Source organism: Myodes glareolus, chromosome 9, assembly GCF_982192425.1.
Source record: "Myodes glareolus chromosome 9, mMyoGla1.1, whole genome shotgun sequence".
Classification (NCBI taxonomy): Eukaryota; Metazoa; Chordata; class Mammalia; order Rodentia; family Cricetidae; genus Myodes; species Myodes glareolus.
Window position 1 is genome coordinate 99,850,323 of NC_142034.1, and position 25,222 is coordinate 99,875,544.

A 25,222-nucleotide genomic window follows, 5' to 3' on the forward strand; every position below is an offset into this window, starting at 1 on the left:
TATAATACAAGGTATCACACCCACAATTTGAAAAATGCAACCTATCTTCTCTTAGTACCGTGAACCAGCATGTTTAGGGAGACCCGTGACAGTGCTTGGCATGGATCCCACCCTCTGCAGTTCTGAGGCATCAACTTTGCTGCAGACCTTTGAGATTTGATGATTTGGAAAGAATCCCCTAGTTCCTGATGATCCCAGGACAGTAATTACTAGTTCGTTGATTGATTCTACCAGTAGTTTGCTACTTTCTTTGGTTGCTATGTTTAATAGTTATAGTTATGATTTTTGAGAATTCTCTTTAATCATTCTCAGGGAGGTGGTCCACATTGGACTCCCTGCTCCTTTCCCAGCTTGGAGAACGGAAGTTTGGCTTTGTAGTGGTCAGTAAGAACAAGGAACACTTGGCTCTTGCCAGGAGTCACTCAACTGGGTTCTCTAGAAAAAGCAGCTCAGAGAGAGCAGCCAGCATATTCTTTAAGGCCCCTGAGTGCTGCTGGTTTAACCCTGACTGCTAGTATATTGGGTTAGACCAGGGTATGGTTGGCAATGTAAGAATGGCAAGAATGATTTTTATCTTAGACTTTTCTTTCCAGTGCTAGATAGCTAGGGACTTAAAAAACAAAGTTATTGATCATCAAGGGTTTTCCTGAATTAGTGCACAAAAAAGACAGTAAGGTTGAAGTCTTCCAGGCTCTCTTACCCCTCACCTCCTCCCTCATATAATTTAATTACAAGGGCAGTCACCTCAGAATCCCCGTCCACTTCCTCCATTCACGCAGGAGCTCTTTCCACAGCCAACAGTGTCAGTGCTAAGTAGCTACCCACACAGAGGTGCAGGGGACCCTTGAAACCACTCCTTTGATGAACAAGAAAGACATGGCCAAATATGACTGACATTGTTTTGATGTTTCTCTCTGATTGCTCTGGTTTTATTAAAGAGGGAAGAGCCAAATATCTTCAACTTTAAACAAAGGGTCTGGTTTGGACATTGAAGCTGGCTTTGAGGCTGCAGGAGTGAATGGTTTACATGACGACATTCATCTTTACTCATTGGAAGAGAAGATCAAACAATGAGACAGACAGAGACAGGAGAGGCAAAGGAGACAGCAAGAACCCTGTGTTGTTCCTCACACATGCATGGTCACTGGGCTTTGGAGTCCTGTGGTCTCCTTCACTGACAGCATGTCGACACACTGAGTTCTTATCTAAGTTGGATGAGACAGGGACTGAGACCATGTTGCAACTCAGGCCGTTGCTTGGCACATGAGTAAAACATCTGATAGTTTAATGTACCCCACGAGCCTCATCCTGGGCTCTTCTTTCCTTGATTTCAATTTGTCTTTTAATGTTTAAAATACTTTTCTCTTCACAATAATACATTGAGCCGACTCTGTTTTCCCATTTCACAGAAGCCAGGGGAGGCATCCAGTGGCAGCAGCTTAACTAGGGTACGCAGCCAGCCTGCCAAGAGTCTGCCCAGCAATCACTGGTGACCTTATCTTAGGATTAATTTATAATTAATCACACATCTGCATTATAAGTATTTCACATGTTCTTCTGCTATTTTTTGTGTGTGCATGTGTTTGTATATGGGCATGTGAATGCCACTGTGTAACATGCATATACATACGCTTGTGTGTGTAGAGGAACATAAGGGGGAACCATACTTGGGCATGTGTGCATTTATGTTCCCATGGTGTATACCAAAAGATAACTTTAACTTTCAATGCTTGGGTACTCTTCAGCTTATTTATTGAGACAGATCTCTCATTAGTCTAAAAGTACACTAGCTAGGCATGAAACCAAGAAACCCAGAAACCCAGAAACCCAGGGGTCTACCTGTCCCTGCCTCCACAGCACTAAGATTGCAAGCACCCACCACCATGTTGGGTTTTTGTTTTCTTTTTTGAACATGGTTTCCAGGGAAATAAAGCCCAGTCCTCATGCTTGCAAGATGCGTGCTTTACTGGCCGTACAATCTCCCCAGCCCCATTATGGTAATTATGCCTTTTTTTAATTTACCTGAGACTATCTCTTGATCTCTTTGAGCCTCCTTCATTCTCCTTCTATCGCTCTCCTGTAGCCCCCAAACATTCCTTCTTCCTTTCTCAGAAAATGAAGTAAGATAGTAGCAAGCTCCCCAGTGGATTTTATAACTTTGCATATCATATATTTAGTTTAGTAATGAAAAATTCCAGCTCCAGGCTATGCATAGAATAGCATTTCTAATGTTTTTTAAATAGCTATTAGTGTAGTGGAGCTGTGTGTGTGTTTGTATGTTTTCCCTTCCACTACATAATCATCTGCTCAGTGGTGCACTCTGAAACCCAGAGCAGCAGCCAGAGGAGGAGCTAGCTGTGATTGATGGGCCAGGCCTCCCTTGCAGAAGAGTCCCATCTGGGGCTGGTTTTGGATGCAGTCAGATGTTGAGGGGGAGGTCAGCCAGGCAGCCTCAGCTCCCCCTCCGCCAACACCCCGACCGTTCTTACAGTGCCCAGCCTGTATACCCTTGCTCCTCATCGAGGCTTGCTTTAGGCAGATGCTCCGTGGTGTGGGGTTAGAGCAGCAGCTAAGTTTATGGAGGAGAGAGCATGCAGCATGGTGCAGCAGGTATTTGGAATTTTCACTTGAAACTGTGATTTGAATGGAGCAGAAGCATTTGCCGTGTGTTTTTCAGTGTTAAACCTGGTATTTCTGGGAGACAATTTTCATCTTGCATTATGCCTGGTGAATGGACAGGAGTATTGTTGAGTGTGTGTGTGTGTGTGTGTGTGTGTGTGTGTGTGTGTGTGTGTAAGAGAGAGAGAGAGAGAGAGAGAGAGAGAGAGAATATATACACAGGGGTGGGGAAGGAGGCTCTCTTTGCATGAATCTATGCTTGTCCTAGGACCAGCAGGTTAATGGTGTCGTTTTGCATTTTTCCTCTTTGTTTTATTGCCCCAGGGGCATGATGTGTTTTAGCCCGGTTCGGCTCAGCACAAGAGGCTTTCTCGGAATGTGCAATTTCCTGCCAAAGAAGTAGATCAGAGCAGTCCAGGTTGCTGAACTCAAGTAAAACAAACTGTCAGCAAGACTGAAAGCTGCGAGCAGCCACTGGGGATAGGCGGGCTCCTCAAGAGCTTACCTCAGTGTGTGCTTGTCTTGTGTGTGGGGCGGGGGGGCTTGGGAACAGCAGGTGTTTTCCTTGGCCATGTAGACATGTGTAATCAGCAGGCTTATTAATTCTTGACAGTTCCTGTGTACTTCATTCTAAGAACTGGAGTAGTCCAGGAGAGGGACTTAGGGCAAGAAATAGGGGACAAAAGTACTCCAGAAAAAAAGGGGTTTGACTGTAAAAGCTGAAGAAAACACACACATGCACACACAAACATGTGCACACACACACAAGCACCTACACGCACACACATGCCCACTCACACACATACAGGAAAGCTCTTGGTAATTTTCCAGTCTCCCTTGGCAGTTATGCAGTCAGACACCTTCCCTCCTCTTGCCACAGAAGGACTCTGCTTGTTCTTCGGTTAAAATGCGCTCTGCGTTAGCTTTCAAGGCCACATGTTTTGCAAAGTCAGCCTGGCTGTTTGATCTTATGTTCCTCTCAGAAGAGCTCTACTAAACCACTCAGACTGGTGCCCAGCTGAAAGGCTATCTGGGGCAGTGTGGAGAGGCACTAAGGACAACAAGAACAAGACTCGTCTCCTGTGTCCACCACAGAGATAGCATTGATTGTTTCTGGTGCCTGTGTAAGGACTCTGTGTCTGAGGCGTGGCTCTGAGTGTGTGCATACATGAAGCTAAATAGATTACACTGCCTGTCTTAAAATAGCAATAATATTCTCTCTATTTCATGCTTCAGTAAAACACTTAAATTGAAATGACTTTTGGGGATTGTTTTTTTTTTTCTTTAAGGAATAAGATTTGTTTGCATCTTAAAAAAATCCCTTTGCTCATAGTAAACAAGTGTAAGAAACCCCATGGAGCATCCTGGACAACACTGGACTCCATGTCATTGAGCAGCTTCTGACTTGATCTGATTGATGGAGAAGTTTGCTCTATGAGAATAAGGAAATTTCTTTGACATTTATCCTTGGAAGCTCTATTTATTCCACACTTCCACACAGCTCTCCTCTGCAGCATCGTGGGTTTTAAGACACGAGAGATCCTGACCTCTTCCCACCTGCCCTCCCCCTTTCCTTATATTTAGCAGCACCCTAAGAACGTCTTGGCAGAGGAAATTGGGTGTGAAGTTGGCACAAGCTCTTGGAGTGCTCGGTTGGTGCTTGTGGGGGATCCCTGCAAAGCAGAATCACCTCCCCATAAAGGAGGGGCCCCCACCAGCAGCCTGACTTTGCAGATATCCAGGGCTCTCTTACTTTTCTATTTATTTAGGGGAAAGTGGAGGCATGGCACTTGTATAGAAGAGGCAGCTTCTGCCAATGAATGTCCATTCAGAGCACTCTCAATATTTTACCTGTCACCATCACACACAGGAGAGCACCTTTAGCCTTCTACCAGGATCTGGTTCACATGTCTGGAATCTGCCCTCACCTACAGCAGAAAGGGTGTCCTTGCCATTCATGTAATTTTCTAAGGACATTTATTTCGACCTAAGCCGAGAACCTAGGAGCATCACTAGGGAGGGAACAAAGACATCTCTCAAGTCATTTGAAGGTGAAAAATATTCCATAGGAAGTACAATGATCTTAATTAAATATTAGCTGTAATTAGCCTAAAGTGCAAATGTTGGGAATATTAATTAGGGTCTCTCTGGAGCAGCTGTCGGTGTTAATAAGTAACTGTAGGGGGTCCTGCCAACATCTGTTTGAGATCTCCAGGTACAAGATACAATGCAGAGCCCCAGTGTACCTGAACAAGCTAAGCTTTTGTCCACTTGGTTCTCACTGAATTGGTCCTCAGAGCTCGACACCTTTGTCTGCCAGAGCGGCGCAGATCTTGAGAGATTCTGCTGCTCTGGCTTCACAGACCTTAGCTGGTCCTTGCCCTTTAGTATGCCAGGCTCCGGGTACTCTGGAGATAGGCCTCTAACCTACTCAGGTTTCCCATACTGTTGTGCCACCAGGTATCCAGGATCACCTTCTGTATCTGGCCAACAGAATCATGGGTATCCTGCATCCTGTACCTCAGCACCTGACCTCCCCATTGGAGGAGGCAAAATAGGCTTGAGTTCCAAAATATGTGTTACAGAGAGGGGTGTGCAGTCATTTTACCAACTGAACTGACCTCTACAGCACATGATTCTCTCACAAATGAAAGCAGAACTGGTCTTAGTTCTGCTTCTTGCTTTCCCATAAATGATCTGTGCCCTGGATCTTTCATGATATTTTTTCTCAGTTCTAAATGAACTGAGAAACATTTCTGACAGCTAAGTTAAGTAGACTAGGTAAGGGTCTAGTACATGCAAAGCAAGAACTCTTGACATCAGCCTTATTAGCCTTTGGGCCCCATGGATAGTCCTTTAGAGGGTTTGTGCATTACTGGGATTTGGCAGGATCACTGGTGTCTAAGAACTGAATGCTAAGAGCACAGCCTTCCTAGGCTGTGACAGCCAAAAATGTCTCCTGACATTGCCTTGAACTATTGACATTAAGTACCAAGCTGGAGGTGAAGGGCGATGTTGCTCAGCTTGTCCCCTGAGCACCAGTGAGTAAAAGGCACGGTCTGTGCCTTGTGGGTGTGTGTGGGGTGTCATTTGTATGTGTGTGTGTGTGTGTGTGTGTGTGTGTGTGTGTCCATTTAAGTTTACAATGACAAATCTAATGAAGTGAAGAAAATTGCAGAAGAGAGATTCTAACTTACTCTTTGTGCCATTTGTCACCGTTGCCAAGCTGAGGGGCAGCCAACGATTATCCCCTCCTTTGCTGACACAGAATATCTGCCCTTTCTTCTCCTCCTGTGTGACTGTTAGACTCATCTCCTGCCCAAATTTCTATGCACAATAGTGATTTCTTAGTTGGGTTCTTCATATCTGATGCTGTTCTGCAATGGCTGCTGGAAAGATTTTCCTACACAAGTCCAAACACTTTAGACTTTGAGGGTTGTATGGTCTCTGTCACAACACACCAACTCTGCTTGTTGTACAAAACCAGCAAAAAAACAGCATAGGCAATTTGTTAAACAAATGAGCCCATTTATCAGATCACATCCCAATGGAGCTTTATTAACAAAAATCAACCGTGGTGCAGGATTGCTCTATTAGTTGTTAGCCAAGTCGGCCTCTGTAGGCAAGGTTCTAGGGTCCTCCCAGAAAAGAAAAGTACTTAGGTTCCACAACAAAACAGCACAGGATTGGCACACATGCACACACACACACACACACACACAAACAAACAAACAACACATTGGGTCCTTTGGATCTTAGGGGACAGAAAACCACCTTAAAGGAGACACGATCACTGAGCCTGAGGGCTGTATCTATATCTATAACCTCAGCTACTCAACAGACTGTGAGGTAGGAGAATGGCAAGTTCAAGGTCTACCTGGATGACTTCGTGAAATGAAACCCTGTCTCAAAAATAGAAAGTCAAAGGAGAGAGGAGGGTGCAGCTCGGTGCTTGCGCATTGGACTATAACACACGAGACCCTGAGCTTCATCACTGTTACCACAAAAAAAAAAAAAAGAGGAAAAAAGAAAGGGGGAAATGCGATTTTAAAAAATGATTTTAAAAGTTTGAGTTATGCACAATGAAGCTGTTCTGGGGGAGTAAAATGCTGGATGGAGATAATGGTTCAAAAACTCACACGTGGTGTCAGGCAGGGGTGGCACATGTCTTTAATCCCAGTACTCGGGAGGCAGAGACAGGCAGATCTCTGTAAGTTTGAGGCCGGTCTAGAAGAGCTAATTCTAGTACAGTCTCCAAAGATACAGAGAAGCCCTGTATCAGAACCTCCCCAGCCCCAAGGAAAAAAAAAGTCATGCACGGTTCTAGGAGGATGTACCTCAGGTGAAGTCTTCTCAAGAATACGTAAGCACACACGGGCATGTGGGCAGATGGTAACTGCATAGAGGCATTGGGGAGCTGATTGTCTGGAGCAGGTTCTTTTTCACATTGTATGTATAAAAACATCAGGCTGTGCCTGTTAAATGTGTACACTTCTATGTTAATGGTTGCTTAGAAAAGCTATTGAAAAACAGAATATATATCCCCTTTTGTAAGTCAAACAGCGCTGTTCCCAACTACCCGTGCAGTTAGCTTCAATCTTGACATGATGTCACCAAGCCTTGAGCGTTGCCTCTGTTTCACCCAGCTCCTTGGCACCATTCTGCTCGGTGTAACCACCTACAGGCAATTCCCTTTCAATGGCACTCCTTGGCAGCCCCAGGCTTACACTATTTCTAAAGTTTTCAATTATTTCTGCGACTGTATCACAGTGGAAAGAAAGATGCTCAAATTCTCTAACTATGTCCTAGGCTGACAAGAACTCACTGGTATGACTAGAAAGAAAGCTGAAGAGTTAGCTAAATCAATGGCCCTAAGCCAACACTGTAATTGGCAGCTGATGTCATGTGGCTGACTCTGGTGGTCGCTCAGAGACCACCAGGGACATAGGATAGCCACCTCTGCACAACATAAGCAAAGGATCAGTGTCTACCAGAATGGAGCATATCTTTGAAGAATTAAGTATGGAATAAGAGTGCCAGTGACAGTAGCTGTCCTCTTCTGGGGTTTGATGTTCTTATGTGGCCACCCAACTTCAGCCAGGACCAACCTACTGCTGCCCCCAGTGCCATAGGAAAAGGGTCACAACAGAAACAAGTATGCCCCTTTTCACCCACAGTGAAACAGATAATGGATCTATTGTGAGGAAGAAAAAAACTGGTGGGCATGCATTCCTTGTAAAAGTCTTTAAACGTATGCTAAGCTTCGGTCTATTGTGTGTGCCATCTTCAATACCACACAGTTAAGGGTCTGCTCTAACAAAAACATAGGCTCTGTATTTGTGCCTTGCACAAGTTACTGCAGCAGAGGTTGAGGTCTCTTGTTGGTGACACATACTGATGTTTGTGCCCTGCAATTCTTGCAGGAGGACCAAAGTCACATGTAACTGTCCACAGAAAATGGGAGAGACCGCTAATTGCTGAGTTTGGTTTTCTTTCTTTCCTTCTTTCTTTCTTTCTTTCTTTCGTTCTTTCTTTCTTTCTTCCTTCCTTCCTTTCTTTCCTTTCTGTCTCTCTCTCTTTCTCCCTCTCTTCTTTCCTCCCTCCTTCCCTCCATTGCTTTCCTTTCTTCTCGTCCTCCTTCTGCCCCCCCCCCCCACTTTCTTTCTTTTTGATTGTACAATTTTATCTCTGGAGACTATGAAGTTTTAGACCTCTGGACTACAGCTTCTTGTGTTCTGCATATGTGTGTGCAGAGTGTGTGAAGAAAGTTGGAGTTATGGGGGTGGAAGTGGAGGGAGGGAGATGTTTCCAGAAATGGAAACATTTGAATTCAGGTTTTTTTTTAATTCTTTTGACTTGACTGTAATTACCATACCGCATGTTTAGGCTATAACTGAAGGGTGAATTGTTATATAATGCCCTGTCAAATATATGTGTGTGTGTGTGTGTTTTAAAGGACGGGATGGGGGGCATTGATTAACGAGATTTAAGAGCTAAACCCAGCATCTAAAAGGGGGAAAGTAGGATTATAACAGGGAATCTCTAAAGTAAGACTTAAAATTTCACTTTTATCATAGATATGCATACAATAATACCACATTCACACAAACATGTAGAAAGGAGCAACAGGCCGCATTCCCGCCGCCTGGCTCCCGGCTAGTTTTACCCGAAATAATTACACAGAAGCTGTATTCTTTTAAACACTGCCTGGCCCATTATCTGTAGCCTCTTATTGGCTAACTCTCACATCTTGATTAACCTATTTCTAATAATCTGTGTAGCACCACGAGGTGGTGGCCTACCGGGAAAGATTCAGCATGTCTGACCTGGTGGCTGGTTCCATGGCGTCTGCCTCACTTCCCTTCTTCCCAGCATTCTGTTCGGTCTACTCCACCTATCTAATTCCTGCCCTATCAAAAAGCCAAGGCAGTTTCTTTATTAACCAATGAAAGTACATATAGACAGATGACCCTCCTCCCTCACATACACACACCAGCAAGATCTTTACCAGGACCCTTCCAAAGCACTAATAATTGAAGAAGTTGAAGAAGTCCAAATGTTTCTCTCAAGTACACATTCAAGCAGTTTGGTTGTTCTTGGCACATCATCAAACTGGAACTCCACTGTCCCCTTAGATAACACAATGTTAACCTCTTCCAAAATTGAGATGAAACAAAGAGAATCTGCCAGTGGTGGGCAGCTTTTATGGTCTCAGCCAGTGGTGGGCGGCTTCTATGGTCTCAGCCAGTGGTGGGTAGGCCCTACAGTCTGATGCAATGATTGTACAGTTTCAGCCTGTGGTGGGAAGATCCTACAGTCTCAGTCAGTGGTGGGTAGATCGTACTGTCCCAGCAAGTTAGATTGAACATCTTGGGGAAAGTGATTTCATTCTTGTGTGTCTCGATCTTCTCCCTCTGTAGATCGAAAATAATGATGGCTGCCATTTGCTCCTGAGAGTTAACTGCTGGGGTGGTTTCTCTTGGGTTGGGGGTCATCACTGAACCCTAGAAAGTGTACTAAGACTTGAGTCCCGAGACTCTGGGGAACTGTTCTCTTTGCAGAGTACTGATGGTGTTCTCTCCCCCCTCTCTTTTCCCCCTCTCTCAGGGTAATCAGGAAGCAGCGGCCGCCCCTGACACAATGGCTCAGCCTTATGCCTCAGCCCAGTTCGCTCCACCTCAGAATGGAATCCCCGCAGAATACACGGCCCCTCATCCCCATCCCGCGCCAGAGTACACCGGTCAGACCACCGTCCCCGACCACACATTAAACCTGTATCCTCCTACACAGACGCACTCGGAGCAGAGCGCTGACACAAGCGCGCAGACCGTCTCTGGCACCGCCACAGTAAGTGGACTCGGCATCCTTGAGCCCCTGCCGCAGCCCTGCAGCTGCTAGCGGACCTTGTACCCGGTGTGCTGAGGAATTTGTTAAACAAAGCAGCTCTGTAGTTTTCCTTATACTACCAGCTTCCCAAAGATTTCCTTAGTGACTGGATATCCTTCCTTATTAGTTAGAGCATGTTTCTGTTTGCTGAGTTTATTTGTAGCCAGGCACAGGCATCTATTTTCCTGTCTCTAAAGTGATGCGTTCTCCAGAATGCCATCGCAGTAGAATGCGTACTTTAAAACCATTTTGTGGAAATGTGGGGGTCTGGAGATGGAGTTCAGAGACAGGGCGCTTGTTTATCATGTCCAGGTTCTTGGGTCTAGTCTCCAGCACTGCAAAACAAGCGGCAACAAAAAACACAACTTGGACACATAACTTAGATATAGCCAATTTATTTATTTTAAGTGTATGCTTTGCCGGTTTTAGGAACATTTACACAGCAGTGTAACCATTGCCAAAATTTGATTTTAGAACATTTTTATTGACTTTAAAACAAAATGTTTGCAGGCCAGCCATATTCATTCTTGGGGGAGTGCATTTGAGACCCGTCTATATTATATCGATGTGTCCTTAGTTTGTGAAGTGTTGCTTGTTCATTGGATCATGTCAACTAATCCAGGATGACCCACAGCTTCCTGTGCAGTGAAAATGAGCTTGAACTTCTGATCCTCCTCCCTGTACCTCTAAAGCGCTGGGGTTGCAGGGATGCACTACCATGTTCAGTGTCTGCAGTGCTAAGAATGGAACCTGGGCTTGGTGCATGCTAGGCAAGCGCTCTTCCAGCTGAGCTATACCGTCCAGCTGTAGTCTGTGGGAGTTTGTCGCTGGTACATAAGGAAGGGATAGATGTGAGAGAATATTAGTTGGGCAGGAAACCTGTTGGACCTTAAGAGTATAAACAGAAAGATGGAATTGCTGGATTAGGATTAAGCAAACAATCAGGAAACAAAGTCACAGCTTTATCACCACCCTTGTGGAAACTAGTATAGTGGGAGAGTAATCAAGCATGGCTGTGGACCCCAATAACTGCACTGATATTAGATGGTGCTCATCTGTGAACCACCAATAGTAATTAAGGGTCCATAAACCTGTGTAAGCCACATCGGGAAAACTACTTCTGCAAGATCCCTTAGAGACATGGACACACACAAGGGCTAGCATGCATTTCACACTTTTCAGGCGTGAAACAGTGCTGCCTCGCCTCTTTTTTCCACCCTCAAGGTCCTGGAGACCCAGAATCCTGACACTGGACACACGTGTGCTGGGCACATGACACAATTGTGAGGTATAGAAAATCACTGGGTAATTTTGCTGCTTGGCTCTGTATCTATCTCTATTTTGAAGATACTAAAAGTCTCATAGACTGTGAAACTTTCAATTGTCTCCACCCTTTTTATTGTTTCTATAAAATATACATATCACTCATATTTAATGTCTGGTATACAAAATTTGGAGGCATTATACATTTCCAGAATCTGCAGACATTCCCCACCATCTGGTTCTAGAATATTTCCATCTCCTCAGAAGCAAATTCCACACCCATTCTCTACCCCCATCTTCTGTCATTCCTGTTTCCCCTGGAGGCTGACAGTCTCCAATGTGCTTTCTAACCTGTTTAGATTTGTCTTTTATGGGCCTGTCTCACAGTCAGAGTCCTTTGGTGTCTGGCTTCTTTCATTGGCCTTAATCTTGCCAAGGTTCATTGACATTGGTATTCTGTTACGTGCAAAGGACACGAGTAAGTGATATATTCAACTGCTAAAGCCCTTTCAGGTCCTTCTTTCTATTCAGCATCACCCCTTGGTATTTGGCTGACCTGCCTTGGGGATGTGTACGTTAGACTGGTTTTCTGGCTTAGCCAGGTTATGAGGTGGTCATGTTGACCAAGAGGTGGTAGCTAGGGATACAGCATGGAAAACACAAATAGTTGCCCACAGATAAACAACTTGTAGTGCATCAGTCCAATGGACTAGTACTCAGCAACGCAGAGGGTGGAGCTATTTACACCCGCAACTTTGTGGATGAACTGAAAATAACATAAAATAGGCAAAAGGAGAAAAACAGGGGATGCCTGTTTATCATGTGTTTATAGCTTTGTGACAATCAGGGATTCTAAAGCCTGGGTATATTGTTTCGGAACTTACAAAATTCTGAAATGACAATAATTATTAAGACATTAATAATTAATAACGATAATAATATTTAGTAATAAATCTGAGATGGTGAGGGTTAGAATAAGAAGAGATACTGAAAGACAGAAATTGGGTATCAGATTATAAAGAGAACCAGAAAGAGTGTCGGACCATGGGAACCCAGGGCCTGACCTCTACATTGCTGACTTGGCAGTATAGGTGTCAGTGAAGGGCTAAAAGAATGACTTTTTTATTTCTTAGTACAGTGGTAGAAAGAGACACTCGGAGGGTCAGAGGTCAAGTTCAGGATAGAATAGAAAGGTGAAGAGACAATGCAGGAAGGCCATGAGCCAAAATTGAATGAATAGAGGAGCGCAGAGACTGGGAGTCAGAAATCAAGGGCTAAGCAATAGGCACCATGGAGGGGGCTTCACACATCTTATGCAGTGGGAACTATGAGAAAAGAAGGAAGGTATCAGTAGAGGTGAAAAAATACACAAAGAGTTCATAAGCTGGTTGATTTGAGCTCACTAATTTAAGGCAAGGAAAAGACATCTCTAAGGGACATAGAAGACAAGACCTAAGACAAAGAAAAGATACATGCAGGGGAGCAACAGCATGCTTGAAAAAGAAAGGAACAGGGACGAAATGAGATTATCTTCAGATTAGAGAGAGCAGGCAGAACAGGAAAGAGGAAACTAATGCTTTTGCAACTTTATGAATGCATAATGTGCCTACAACGTACATGTCTGGAACGTGACATGCTTGATCCATCTGTACCAATGAACACATGCGTAGAACTTTTACCAATATGAAAGGTAATGAAACTACAATCACCTGTAATGTTTCCTTCACCTTTGTTTCCCTCATGTTTTCATTCTTGGCCTCATTCCTAGGCATCCAACTGGCCTCCTCCTCCCCCCACTACATACTTAGCTTTGAGTGTGCATATCAGTGTAGTCAATCAACATTGTGTGCTCAGGTTTCTGCTGATCATCACACTGTCTTTCATTTCCTCCACGATGTTGGTTGTCTAAGTAGCTCACTTCTTTGTATTGTTGAATACCACTTCATTGCATGGGCAACCCTCAGCTTGATTCTTCATTGCACAGATATCTGGGTTGCTCTCCATGTTAGCTCACAAAAAGCAACGAATGTGAACACAAGGAAGCATATCGATTTTTTTCCATACAGAAGAGCAAGAAGAGTAGGTGTGCTAGAGGTAGAGAAACCTTGGTCCCAAAGCAGGAACTGAGGCAGGCACTTTCTTAAGACCTCCATTTTCTCAGTCTGTATGACCTTCATTTTCCACTCTAACAAAAGGGTGGTATTTGGAAAGGAAGGATGTGATTCTGAATTGGGGTAAATGTGCCAGGAATATGCTTCTGAAAATGCTTAGAATATTTGGAGGCAGGGAATTCCCGAGTTTAGAGAACATGCTTGTGGGGTGGGCTGGTCATTGTTTTGTCTTCTCTGATCACATGTAATTGATACTCACTATGGGAGAGGGGGTGATTGAAGAAAGATGCCGTCCTTTCTGCTGCAGACAATTATATGCAGATTTGCTCCTCTCTTTGGTCAAAAAGGAAGACAGTTGACATGTCTGGGTATACGCCCATGCGGAGGACACAGGAGGATTTGAATGTCGTCTATTGCTGTCTACCCTAGTCTCTTGAGACAGAGTCTGTCTCTGGTCCTGGAGCTCACTGTCTCCTCAGGAAGGCTGGCAGGCCACCACGGGCCAGCTGCACTGCACCTGTCTCGGAGGCACACTGTGGTCACACCTGGCTATTGTACATGCAGGCTGGGAGCAGAGCCCAGGTCCCCAGGCTTACGCACGCATGCTCTTGCCTGCCGATCCTTCTCTCTGCCTTCATATCTCCTTCTGAATCATAATTTTTTCTCATCTGAACTTGTCTACACCAAGTTTACTTTCACACCGTCTCCATCTCCCTACATCTTGATGGAGCTGTTTTCTCTTTCTCTCAAGTTCTCCGTTTTGTATGGAAGGAACTAGACTTCAAAGTGGGTCAAAAAGATGGTTCTCTCACTGCTACATACAGTCTTATATTAGCAAGAAGTTACTGTTGAGCAGAGCCTGTAGCCCAGTTCTATAGTATGTGCTTAGCATGAACCATGGAGGGGGGAGAAAAGGTTAATGCTGGGAGAACAGCTAGGCTCTTCCTCATAGGAAAGTCTTACTCCTGGAATAACCCTCCTTTGGCATATCTATCTATGGCATTTTAAGGACATTATGGAAGCCATGCTTTCTTGGAGAAACCGAATGGTTCAGGGTAAAAGAAAACACCCATCCATATGGTGGCCTCCAAGAACATCTAATATATGCACATGACTTCACACAAATTGCAGGATCTCGAAAGGGAGGCAGTGTGCAACCCTGAGCTCCCATCCTGACCTAAGTAAGGCATGGGCAGAAAAGCCAGTCCCGGGGCCCGAGACAACTCCCTGCAGGATGTTTTCTGCTGAGTTTCTAATTTGTGCACAGTTCCAAACATATCCCAGCTCACTGCGCTGACAGAGCCTTTGCTGTGTTCTTCCCGGATACGGTTTCTCATGAGGTATTTTACTCTTGACATATTATAATTAGAGACTTGTGAGTGGAGAATTCTCCGTGTGTCTCCAATGGCAGCTTGACTTCTATTTTTAATACGTGTTCTGCAATCTGCCTAAGTCTCCTACACTTTCTCCCTCCCTCTGAACTCTGAAGGGATACAGAACACGGGTCCCTGAACTGAGTGTCCAGCCTGCACTTGCTGACAGGGAGAGGAACCACCTAAGAAACCACTTGCTTTTAGTGGCAGTGTTAGTGGTGTCCCCGTGGTGTCCCCAAATCCTTTTAACACTATCAGGCAGATGAGAGATGAGGTGATGAGGCCTTACTTCGGACCTTTTATGCAATGAATCTCGATCTGGGAATGACAGATATAAACAAAAATGAAATCCTGCTTAAGAAATATCTTATTTTTTTCACAATTAAAGCTTAAGGTTTAAAAAGTCAAACATTGATTAAATTTTTTTTTTCTTTCTCGTGAAGAAAATTTTCATCCTATCTGTGTACCACATTTTTTTTTCCCATTTGTCTAGAATGGTTGTACTTGCTGGGTTTTGTGACTGAAAGAGCAGCAGACACGGAAGTTCACGTGCCTCTGCAGTGCGGCGACAGAGCCCTTTAGGTGCATGCCCAAGAGTTGAGTGGTGTGGTTCTAGCTTTAGCTGTTTTGAGAAAATATCACACTGATTTCTGTAGAGGCTACACTACAATCCTACCAACAGCGATGAAGGGTTCCCTCCTCCTTCTCGAAAGATAGGTGGAATTAGAAATTACTCTTAAACACAATAAGCCAAACTCAGAAAAGCAATAACCATGTTTTGCCTCAAGTTCAGCACCTAGATCTGAAATTGAGGATATGTATATGATGTATATTTGTGTGTTCATGAAATGAGGAGGAAAATCTTAAGAGGGAAACTCATGGAATGCATTTTGCATGCAAGCAGAAAGCTGGAGATATTTGAAGGAAGGAGGGGTCCAGTAAGGGATGGGGCAGGAGAAGTGGAGGAGGGCAGTGATAGAGAGGGGGGTCATATTAGAATAAAGCATAATGGCACGCACATTTGAAAATGCCACAGCGAAACCCATTACTTTGTATATTATCTTTAAATTATAATTTAAAACTATTGTTAAGAATCAAATCATCTGGGGCTGGAAAGATGACTAAGTGGGCAGAGCACTTGCTTTGAAAATATAAGAACCTTAGTTCAGATCCCAGTATCCTCATCAAAGTCAGGCATGGTACTGGGGGAAGGGAGGGGTGGAGCATGCTAGAGATTCCCTGACCTGTCAGTCTACCTAGCACAGATTCCAGACTCAGTGAGCATCCCTGTCTCAGCAGGTAATGTAGGAAGTAACTGAGGAGGACACTTGGTGCCAGCCTCTGGTCTTTGCAAATGCTTGAATAGATGTGCTTGTGTGCATACCCCCCCCCACAGCACACAACTATAGATATTGTTCATTACTTAAGATGCACAGAAAAAGCTAAGTCTTTCAGATCCACACCCCTAGTTTGTAGGGACTGCTGCCAGAGACAGGTGCAACCAAAATCTCGTTTCCCTCCCAGAAGAGTTTTATGCAGAAGCAAACCCAAGCCCTCATCCGGGCCCCTCTTGCTCTCATCTGTAGCTTTTTCCCCATGGTCTGTTACAAATCCAATCTGTATATCCACTAACCGTTCACCAGCTCAGATTCTCAAAACAGTTGAGCTGGCACCCACAGAGCATCCACTTCAGCAACCCTGGATTAAGAAGGTCTGAACCATGCTTGGAAATTATTTTTACTTCTGTGCAAATTCTTACAGACAAAAGTATCCCCGTGTGGGAGATGTAGACAATTTCTTTGATTTGTCTGGTCTTGTCGTCTTTCTCAATCAAGCTACAGGGAAGAGTGAAGTATTACTATCACAGTCTACTTCTTGTTATCTCTTAGTACATCTTTGAAGAGTACATGGGTTTAAAATATACACATTGATCACTAGCAGAAATCACTTATTAATTTGAACCTGAAGAAGTTGCTTTTTCATCACAGAGTAGCAGCCAACTCTAAATCCATAGCCATCTCGATTGTGTAGTTTTGGCTGTGGCCATCCCTCCCTTTTAGAAAGAAAAAAAGGTACCTTAGGAATTGAGGTTGTAGAGAAGGGAAACTAGGGTACTCACACATTGTTTGAGAGCTATACAGACTCACAGACTGTAAGGCTCTCAGGCATTCTTTTGGTATTTAGACCATTTTGTTTTTAGAGATTTTTTTTTGTTTTTGTAGAAATGGTACCTTACTATGAAGATTATGCTAGCCTTGAACTCACTGTGTAGGCCAGGATAGCCTCAAAGTCCTCAGCTTCCCAAGTATCAAGATTGCAGGTATGCGCCACCACACTTGATCTGGATCTCTTCTACAGTATCAGCAACCCCTCATTTTGCATTGGAGAGGTAAAGGGGCATAGAGGGGAATGATGTCAAGAGTTGAGAAATAACATGGTGGAATTCCATACCCAGGTCTTCTGATGTCAAATTATAGCTCTCTGTCCACTTTCAATCTGTCCCATTAAGAGTGTAGTGCTTGAGGTTAGGGCAACAGACAGAGAATTGTTCTCAAGTGTGGTACCATTATTAATCTTGCACTCTAATTTCTGATGGCACATCAGCCAAAACCCTGGTCTCTAGTTTTGCCAATATCTGACCCTGTGTTCCCCCAGTCACTGGGCCTCGAACCAGCTTCCGCACGGACCTTTTCATTCCTGTGGTTCCCACTGCCTCCGTTCCACATGGTTCTTCTCGCCTTTCCATCTACAGACCATCAGTCGATGATTTACAGAACACCACGGTCTTGTCCTTTGGAGGAGATTTCAGTCTCATGAATTACACTGGAAGTTTGCAAAACCATTGAGAAATAACATTTCTAAAAATAGGAGAGATGCATCACTTTGGGCAGCGGAGACTTCTAGCCTCAGAAGTAGTCCTTTTTGTTCAGCATCAGAGTGTGTTCGTTGCAGTGTGTTTGAACAACCTCAACTCATCTTTTTTCTTGCCCACCCAAACTGGATGAGATGTTACCATCCCACAATAAAGGTGCAGAATCCAAGGCAAGTGCCTTGCACACGGTCCTTGCTGCTAAAACCTAGGAGCAGATACTCAATCCCAGGCATGCCAGATACAAGACCAGAGTGGTATAGACTGGAGGTTCCAGAGATTTCTCCAGACATGTTGGGACTTGTTTGATGCACTCTACTGAATATATGATATTTGCAGACAGGAATCCTTTGTGTGAGAATTGTTCACATCCCCCTAAGGATGGCCCCAGCAGATCTGAGATTGCAGTCTTAGAGTGCGCTCTTGCCTAAGAACTTGTGCCTTAAGCAAACACCGATATATGTTTTGGTGGCTTCAAAATTGTCTTCTTAGATGACAGTGTAACTGAGCTGTCTTGTCAACATCAGATCCACTTTCTTAAGGCTACAGGTAATGCCTCTTGTTTCCTCATGAGCCTGGGCATCCTGTGAAGGCTTCAGGGTGCATGCCCATGACTTTCAGAATAAATTACAGTCTGCGCTGAGTGGGTGCAAGATACAAGACCTTTTTACCATTCAAACGTCTCATTTGGATAATGAGTACTTAATGTTTGGGTGCCAACAAGCATCATGGAGTTCAACATAAGATGTCTGAGAGGAGTGAAGCAGGTCTGAGAATAAAGGACCTGTGTGTGTGTGTGTGTGTGTGTGTGTGTGTGTGTATGTGTGTGAGAGAGAGAGAGACAGAGACAGAGACAGAGACAGAGAGACCGAGAGACAGAGACAGAGACAGAGAGACAGAGAGATTTGGGTGTGACCATCATAAAATCTAGGTAAAGAAGCTTCAGTTCTCAGGGTTGGCTCAGTGGCTAGAGACCTTGCCCAGGAAACATGAAGACCTGAATTTCAAATCCCAGAACCCATAAAAAATGGAGGAGAAGCAGCTTATATTTACATATCAGCAATATAGGAGGAGACGGTAAGGCAAGGGAATCCCCAGAACTCCTGGACCAGCAAGCAGCCTTACAGCCAGTAGAGAACAAGCCAAAAGGGACCAGTCTAAAGCGAAGAAGATAGCAAAGACCTTCTACACGTGTGCTGTGGTAGATGTTCACCCACAATTACTCTGTTCCTTGTGTACACAGTCATACACTGAAAGTTAGAGAAAGGACAGGACCTATAGTTGTCATTTTATTTCTGACGCATGTGGAGCCAGAAGCAAGTCATCTAGCCTCTGAGGCCTTTTGTTTCTTCTTCACATAGGACAGATAAATAACTTTGAATTTCTGAGGTATCAGTGAAGAGCTTGGCACAATGATAAACCCTGTGTCAGGCTTGCCCTTGACTTGGAGTTATTCATACTGAAGATTTTTTTCTCAAGAGTTTGAACTTTGGCCATAGGCTGGTGACCCCATGACTCATGAGAGTAAAGTAAGAGGATCGTAAGTTGAAGGCCCCTGAACTGGGGAGTTCAAGGCCAGGTGAGGAGGTGAAGAGTCAGCTGGAGCTTTACATGCCAGGAAGATAAACACGCCACAGGAGTTCTAAAAAGTGCTCTCTGTGAAGCTAAAGTGAATCTCGCATTTCCAAATTGATTTGAAAATTCACTTTGTTATTTAATGATTCATAGATAAATATATTTCAAATACTATGTCTGAGTACAATAGATTGATACAAAGTGTTCCTTGACCTGAGTTTAGAGCCAGAATTGGGTGATGGAAGTTTTATTTTAAAAAATGGATGCCTGATATTCTACCTGTAATATCAAGAACAGTTTGTTTTGTTAAATTAGTGAAGCTCTGGCACATTCTGAGTGTTTCAGTAGGGGCCTGTGTTCATGTTCCCATTACAAGAGTGCTACCCAGGAGAAACTCCATCTATCTTTGCATTTGATGCTCTGTGCTTTTTCATGCCTATGCTTATTTCTATTCAGTTTACTTCTCAGGGTCTATCTCTGCTAGAGAGGGCAATCTTTGAGAGTGTATGAACATAGTGGAATTTGCAGACCATGAAGTGGCCTGCCTATGTACCAAGTACTGATTCAAATGCCTGAAAGTCATACACACTGTTGCTAAGTCCATAGGCACAAGGAACAGTGATGTTGCTCTTGTTAGCGTTTGAGAAAAGCAAGAAGCAGATATTCTCTCATTTTGCAGGTCCTACTTGGAATCATTAGTCAACCATCAATTCATGTCCTTAACTTGTGGTTATAGATTCTTTAGGTTCGTAGCGAGTTTCTATAAAATGTGTGTTCTTTTTATATGGAAACGAATAGAAAAAAAAGATGACTGTTCTATGAGGACAGAGGCACAGGGCTAGTTCATGTAGATTTCTATCATGCTATAACTGGGTGGGACCAGTGAGCTCACCTGATTTGCTCACTGTGCAGACTTTAAAATAGTCACATAAGCTGTAGTAAAAATTCAGATGCTTTTGGGCCTAGGCATATAATATACATGTTTGGAAGAGACTATTTTATGACAGAGATAAATTTGCAACAAACAATTGTAATTGATTACTTTCCCAATGATATCGGAATTGTCAACTATCAGGCATGACACTTTATTAACCTTTGATAGGGCCTGTGATTGGTCAGTCATTGCCATTTGGATTATAGACTGCCATTTGGATTGGAGACTCCATTTTGTATTGGCACTCATTTTGGGTAGTTTGCTGGTGTTTTGCATTGTTTATCTGTTACTTTATGAGTTTTCTTGAAAGTAAACAGCAATTTGGCTTCGCTGTGTATTCTTTGTTTTACAAAGTTTTGTTACCTGTTTTGTCTTGGTTAATAATGATCTGTGACCTCTAATTTAATCAGATAGTTCTATATTTTAACAAAAAACCTGAAATTAGGAACTTTAACCTTTAAAGAGAGAAAATATTTCAAGTTTCTAAATAGGGCACTTGGGTATTTTAACCTGACTGTAAAACCTCCTGGGATGGTAGGACCTTAAGTAGCTATCTGAACTACCTCTGGTATCCAGAGAGGAAAATTTATCTGCCTGAACCACAGAGTAAATACCACTGCAGAAACCAGAATGGAAATAACCTAAAAAATGTTGTCCCTATACCATACCTATCTCTGTACAGTCTTCTTGGCTTTACTTTCTGTTTCCTGGACTCCACAGTAGATTGAGGATGCATGTACCCAAGGTGACCTAGTACACTGACATGGACAAAACCCAATGGTGCCCTTCTAACAGTAGTTACACAATATATTTGGGCTCCCTTTCTCTATAACTTGCCAATTGGGTCCTTAGCTATGTAGATTTGCACCTACTTGACACTCCAGCATCATGACACTCTAATAGGGGCCTAGCTTTTGACCGTTGTATCTATGAGGCATGTGGTGGCTGGTAACTACTAAATTCTCAAACAGTAACCTTTCACGTAGAGCTACATATGTCATTACAAAAGACCTGTGGTACATAGCACTTAACTCTATCCATCATGGGAGAGAAAAGAGACCTCACAAGACAGTTGGGCTGGGCATCTTAGAGGTCCCAAATCCTTGCAGAACCTCTATCTTCTGAACTCTAAAAAGAATGTTATTCCCAGCTAGGGAATGAGCTATCCTCCTGACATCAGGAACAAAATGTTCCATCCTTGAGGATCTGGCTTTAATGCAGTTTCACTGCCCTTGAGAAGAAAGCTGCATGGCCAAGTTCAAGTTTGTTTTAAAAGAAAAAAGAAATCTAGGTTTTCCAACTGTGCATCTCAAACAAACCGGGTCACCAGGACCAGTGGAATTTGTGGGGTCGAGTAAGGAAGTCATGTTTCAAGGGTAAAAAGGGTATTTTCCCAATGAAAGAGTTGTGACATTGCACATTATAAAATTCAAATTCAAAAAATTTGATAGTTTTGATCTTTTAAAGGGAAAAAATAAATGTCCTTCTTGAGATGGAGAAAAATAAATATAAATTTCTTGGACTGAAGAGAAGGGAACAAGATGAAGCGACTGTCACTATTGGCAATAAAGAAGAGGGATAACCAATACTCGTGTATCCAGGCTAAAGCAGGGCAGCAACGCTTCATGTGTCTATGCATCATCTGCCTGAATCCCCAAAGGATCCAGGGTATCCGGAGTTCACCCTTCTTTACCTAGGCGAGGAACCTAGAGCACAGAGAAGTGGATGCTCAGTGTAGCAAAGCTGAGAAAAGCAGAGCTAGATTTGATTGGCAATCAGAGACGCCTTTATTCCTCTCTCTTCACTCAAGTCTTTCATGAGCTACTTAATTCATACAACCCAACAAGGGATTAGTAGAAGAACGCTAAAACTGCAGGCAGGGAAACTGAGATCTGAGTGTTAAGTAATTGAAGACTCAGCCCTGCAATTGGACAAACTGGAAATCACCTATTGACATTAATTGCTTTCTAGTTCAATCATATTATCACTGTAGACAGATAGCTTAACAGCCTTTGTCTCTGCAACATTAGCTTTAACTCTGAGCAACTTCAGTGTGCATGTCCAAGAGCATGCATTTGGGCAAGCATTCTCTGCCTCTGTCTGTCTTTGTATCTCTCTGTCTCTGTCTCTGTCTTTCTGTCTTCATTTCTCCAACACTAGCCCTCCCTCTCCTTGTGGTGCCTACTGGTCCCAGAGTGAAAACATGAACTCCCCACACCTGGCAAAACAAACAGAAGAGACTTAGATTTCCCAGAGAGTTTTTTTTTTTAACAATGAAATCACTGATTATAACCTAAATTGTATTTGACTTCTGCATCTTTGTGTCACATTGTATCCCTGTAATTTGAATAGATTGTTCTCTGGCCCTGTGTAGGGAGACAAATTAGCTACCTTTTGTTTTGAACTAAGGAAAGCCATGGTGGCAGTGCTTCTCTAATGACGGGAGATGGACTTGGTCCCGTTTTCATTTCTCTAATTGGCTTGCAAGTGGGAGGAGTAAGGCTAGCAATTATTAGAGGAATTGTGTAGGGTTCCAGGCACTGTCTCAGAGGCACTGATTCAGGGGCAACGTAAGAAAAGTAAGAGCAGAAAACTGGTGTGCATGTGGGACTACCTCACAACCACCTCACCTCCAGGGGACAGAAGTTTAAATACAGGGAGGAAATAGGGGGTGGCATTTGGATTTAAGGAATTTTTCTGTTTGAAGGGATAATTGAACTCAGAAAGAGTCTCATAAAACATGGATAAAGTTATTGAAGGTCCAAATAGGTAGCACGATTAAGCTCTTAATGGAGGAGACTGAAGGGGACCTGATGGAGGCAGAGGAAGGGAATTTTGCAGCACTTGCTGGAACTTAAGGCTCTTGAGGCATGAGTTTTCCCAAGGAGACTATTTCTATTTACCCCGAATCCACAGGAAAATGACAGGTGAAGGTAAATGCCACCCCTAGTAGTGTTAAATGAGAGGTTGCATTCCTGGACTCCCCTGCTCAGACAGTAGGCAGTGCCACCATAGAGTCTCCTCTCCCTAGGCACCTGTTTACTGCTTGTGTAGCCTTGGGGAAGAGCCTTTGGGAGTCTTGTAAGCTTGATGTGCTCAGCGGACTCACCCCCTTCCCCACAGAGAAAATGTTCAACCTGAAGCAAACAGTCACAGATTTCCTCCCTGCTGGGTACAACTATCAGTAGGACCCAAGCTCACCGTCCACTCGTCTTTTGCTCCCTTATCTCAAGACCTCTCCAAGCTTTTAGTCCCAGCATTGAGAATCTAGGCCAGGAGTTGACTAACACTGGCTGCTGATATAACTCTAGGCTACCACATGTTTTCCAAGATAAAGTTTTATTGGCACACACTGTAGCAATTGGCTCATGGGTTGCCCTTGGCCAGTTTTGCATCACAGTCTCCGAGCTGAGTGAGTGTGACAGTGAAGTGTGACCCGCAGAGGAATAGCACTCACTGTCTAACCTGCAAAGGGAAAAGTTGCCAATCCCGGGTCTTGGCAAATGTTTACGGACTGTTAGTTGGCTGGCTGTCTTCAGACCTCGGGCATGTTTTATTGGATTCATGAATGAAAGATGTTGGTTATATTTTAAAATGAGAGCTTTTATAGACTGAGTTGGTTCTGATCAAAAGATGAAAAAGATCTAACAACATACATAGTCCTGAGACTGGGGTTGTATGTTCCAGGTCTGTGTGCGAGTGGCAAGAAGTTGTCCTCATAGGCATTTGTCAATATGTGCTCTACATCTGTGGATTTGCTGGGTTATGTTTTTAATAATATATTCCAATTCCACCCACTCACTCACTCACTCACTCACCCATCAACTTACACACACAGCTCTATCATCTATATAGTCTATATATAGTTATTTAGACAAATAAATATATAAAATATATAGAGATAGGGACACACAGAGAGATAATGACCTGACTTTCCTTCTTTGAACTAGAAATCTATGCTACTAATGATGCAGATTTTAAACCAGGCAGGTGTAGACACAGAGTATTGAAATGGTCATTGTTATTGTCGTTATCATTATTTTTGGACACAGAGTATTGAAATGGTCATTGTTATTGTCGTTATCATTATTTTTGGAGACAGTGTCTTAGTGTGTAGCCTAGGCTGGCCTAGATCTCATGACTGTCCTGCCTTAGCTATCTTATGCTGGAATAACAGCCATCACCATTATGATCAGGTTTTTAATAAGTGTCAGACATGGATAGTATGCAATGTGTGTGTGATCCAATTCCACTAATTCTAGACCTATTTGTGCAGTTTCAGCCTCACTTTTATAGCTAAGGGAAGAGAGTCAAAGGACTTCCTCAGACTTCTCTGAATCTCTTTTCTGGGAGATGAGAGATATGGATTTTATGCTCCCCTGCTGACTCCCATTCTGAATGATGGTGAAGTTATCATTCTTTCCTCATTTTTTTTCTTTTTAAGTTATTTTTTGACAATGTTTCCCAGTGTAGACCAGGCTGGCCCTAAACTTGCAGAGATCTACCTGTGTAAAAGGAGAGTGCGTGTTCGTTTCCTGGCTACCCAGACCTAAATAATCACAGAGAAACTGTATTAATGAAATCACTGCTTGCCCTATGAACTCAGACTTCTTATTAACTAACTCTTACATCTTAAATTAGCCTGTTTCTATTCTGTGTATTTCCATGAGGCTTACGAGGTAAGATTCTTACTCAGTGTCTTGTCTTCTTCAGCAGCTGTATGGCCAAAACAGCTTTATTCATTATTCAATAAAAGCAACACATGTGCAGAAGGACATCCCACATCATACCTGCCTCCCTCTCCTGAGTGCTGGGATTGAGGGTGTGCACCACTGCTCCTAGCCTGACATCACTTTTTCTAAAACACCATGGCAACCTTAACAAATAAATGTAGAGAAAATAGAAGCAATATTTTGGTAAAATGGGTAGCTGAAGCCCCTTTTTTAGAGAAGCATGCATAGCAAGGTAACCCCAGAGTGGTTTTCCATAGATAGGTATTTGTTCCCAAGAGGAATCTCACAAGATGTGGGGAGAGCCATGGAAAGTCATTTGGGATCAAGTCCTTAAAGTGTCTTCTATTCCTCAGCAGATC

At 43.4% G+C, this 25,222-nt stretch overlaps 1 protein-coding gene across 36 annotated transcripts in view; it reads left to right on the forward strand.

Annotated features, from left to right (window-relative positions):
• Rbfox1 (RNA binding fox-1 homolog 1) overlaps positions 1–25,222 on the forward strand; it is a 1,977,377-nt gene that overhangs the window by 1,788,834 nt on the left and 163,321 nt on the right. For 32 of the 36 annotated variants that reach the window (XM_085694597.2, XM_087910815.1, XM_085694591.2 and 29 more), the window contains one exon: positions 9,727–9,966. In XM_085694597.2, the coding sequence (XP_085550723.2) occupies positions 9,727–9,966 (240 nt within the window). Of the gene's footprint in view, positions 1–2,452; positions 2,611–9,726; positions 9,967–25,222 lie in introns of those variants that run through there. The other 4 variants (XM_085694608.2, XM_048433143.3, XM_085694616.2 and 1 more) reach the window with 3 other exon arrangements.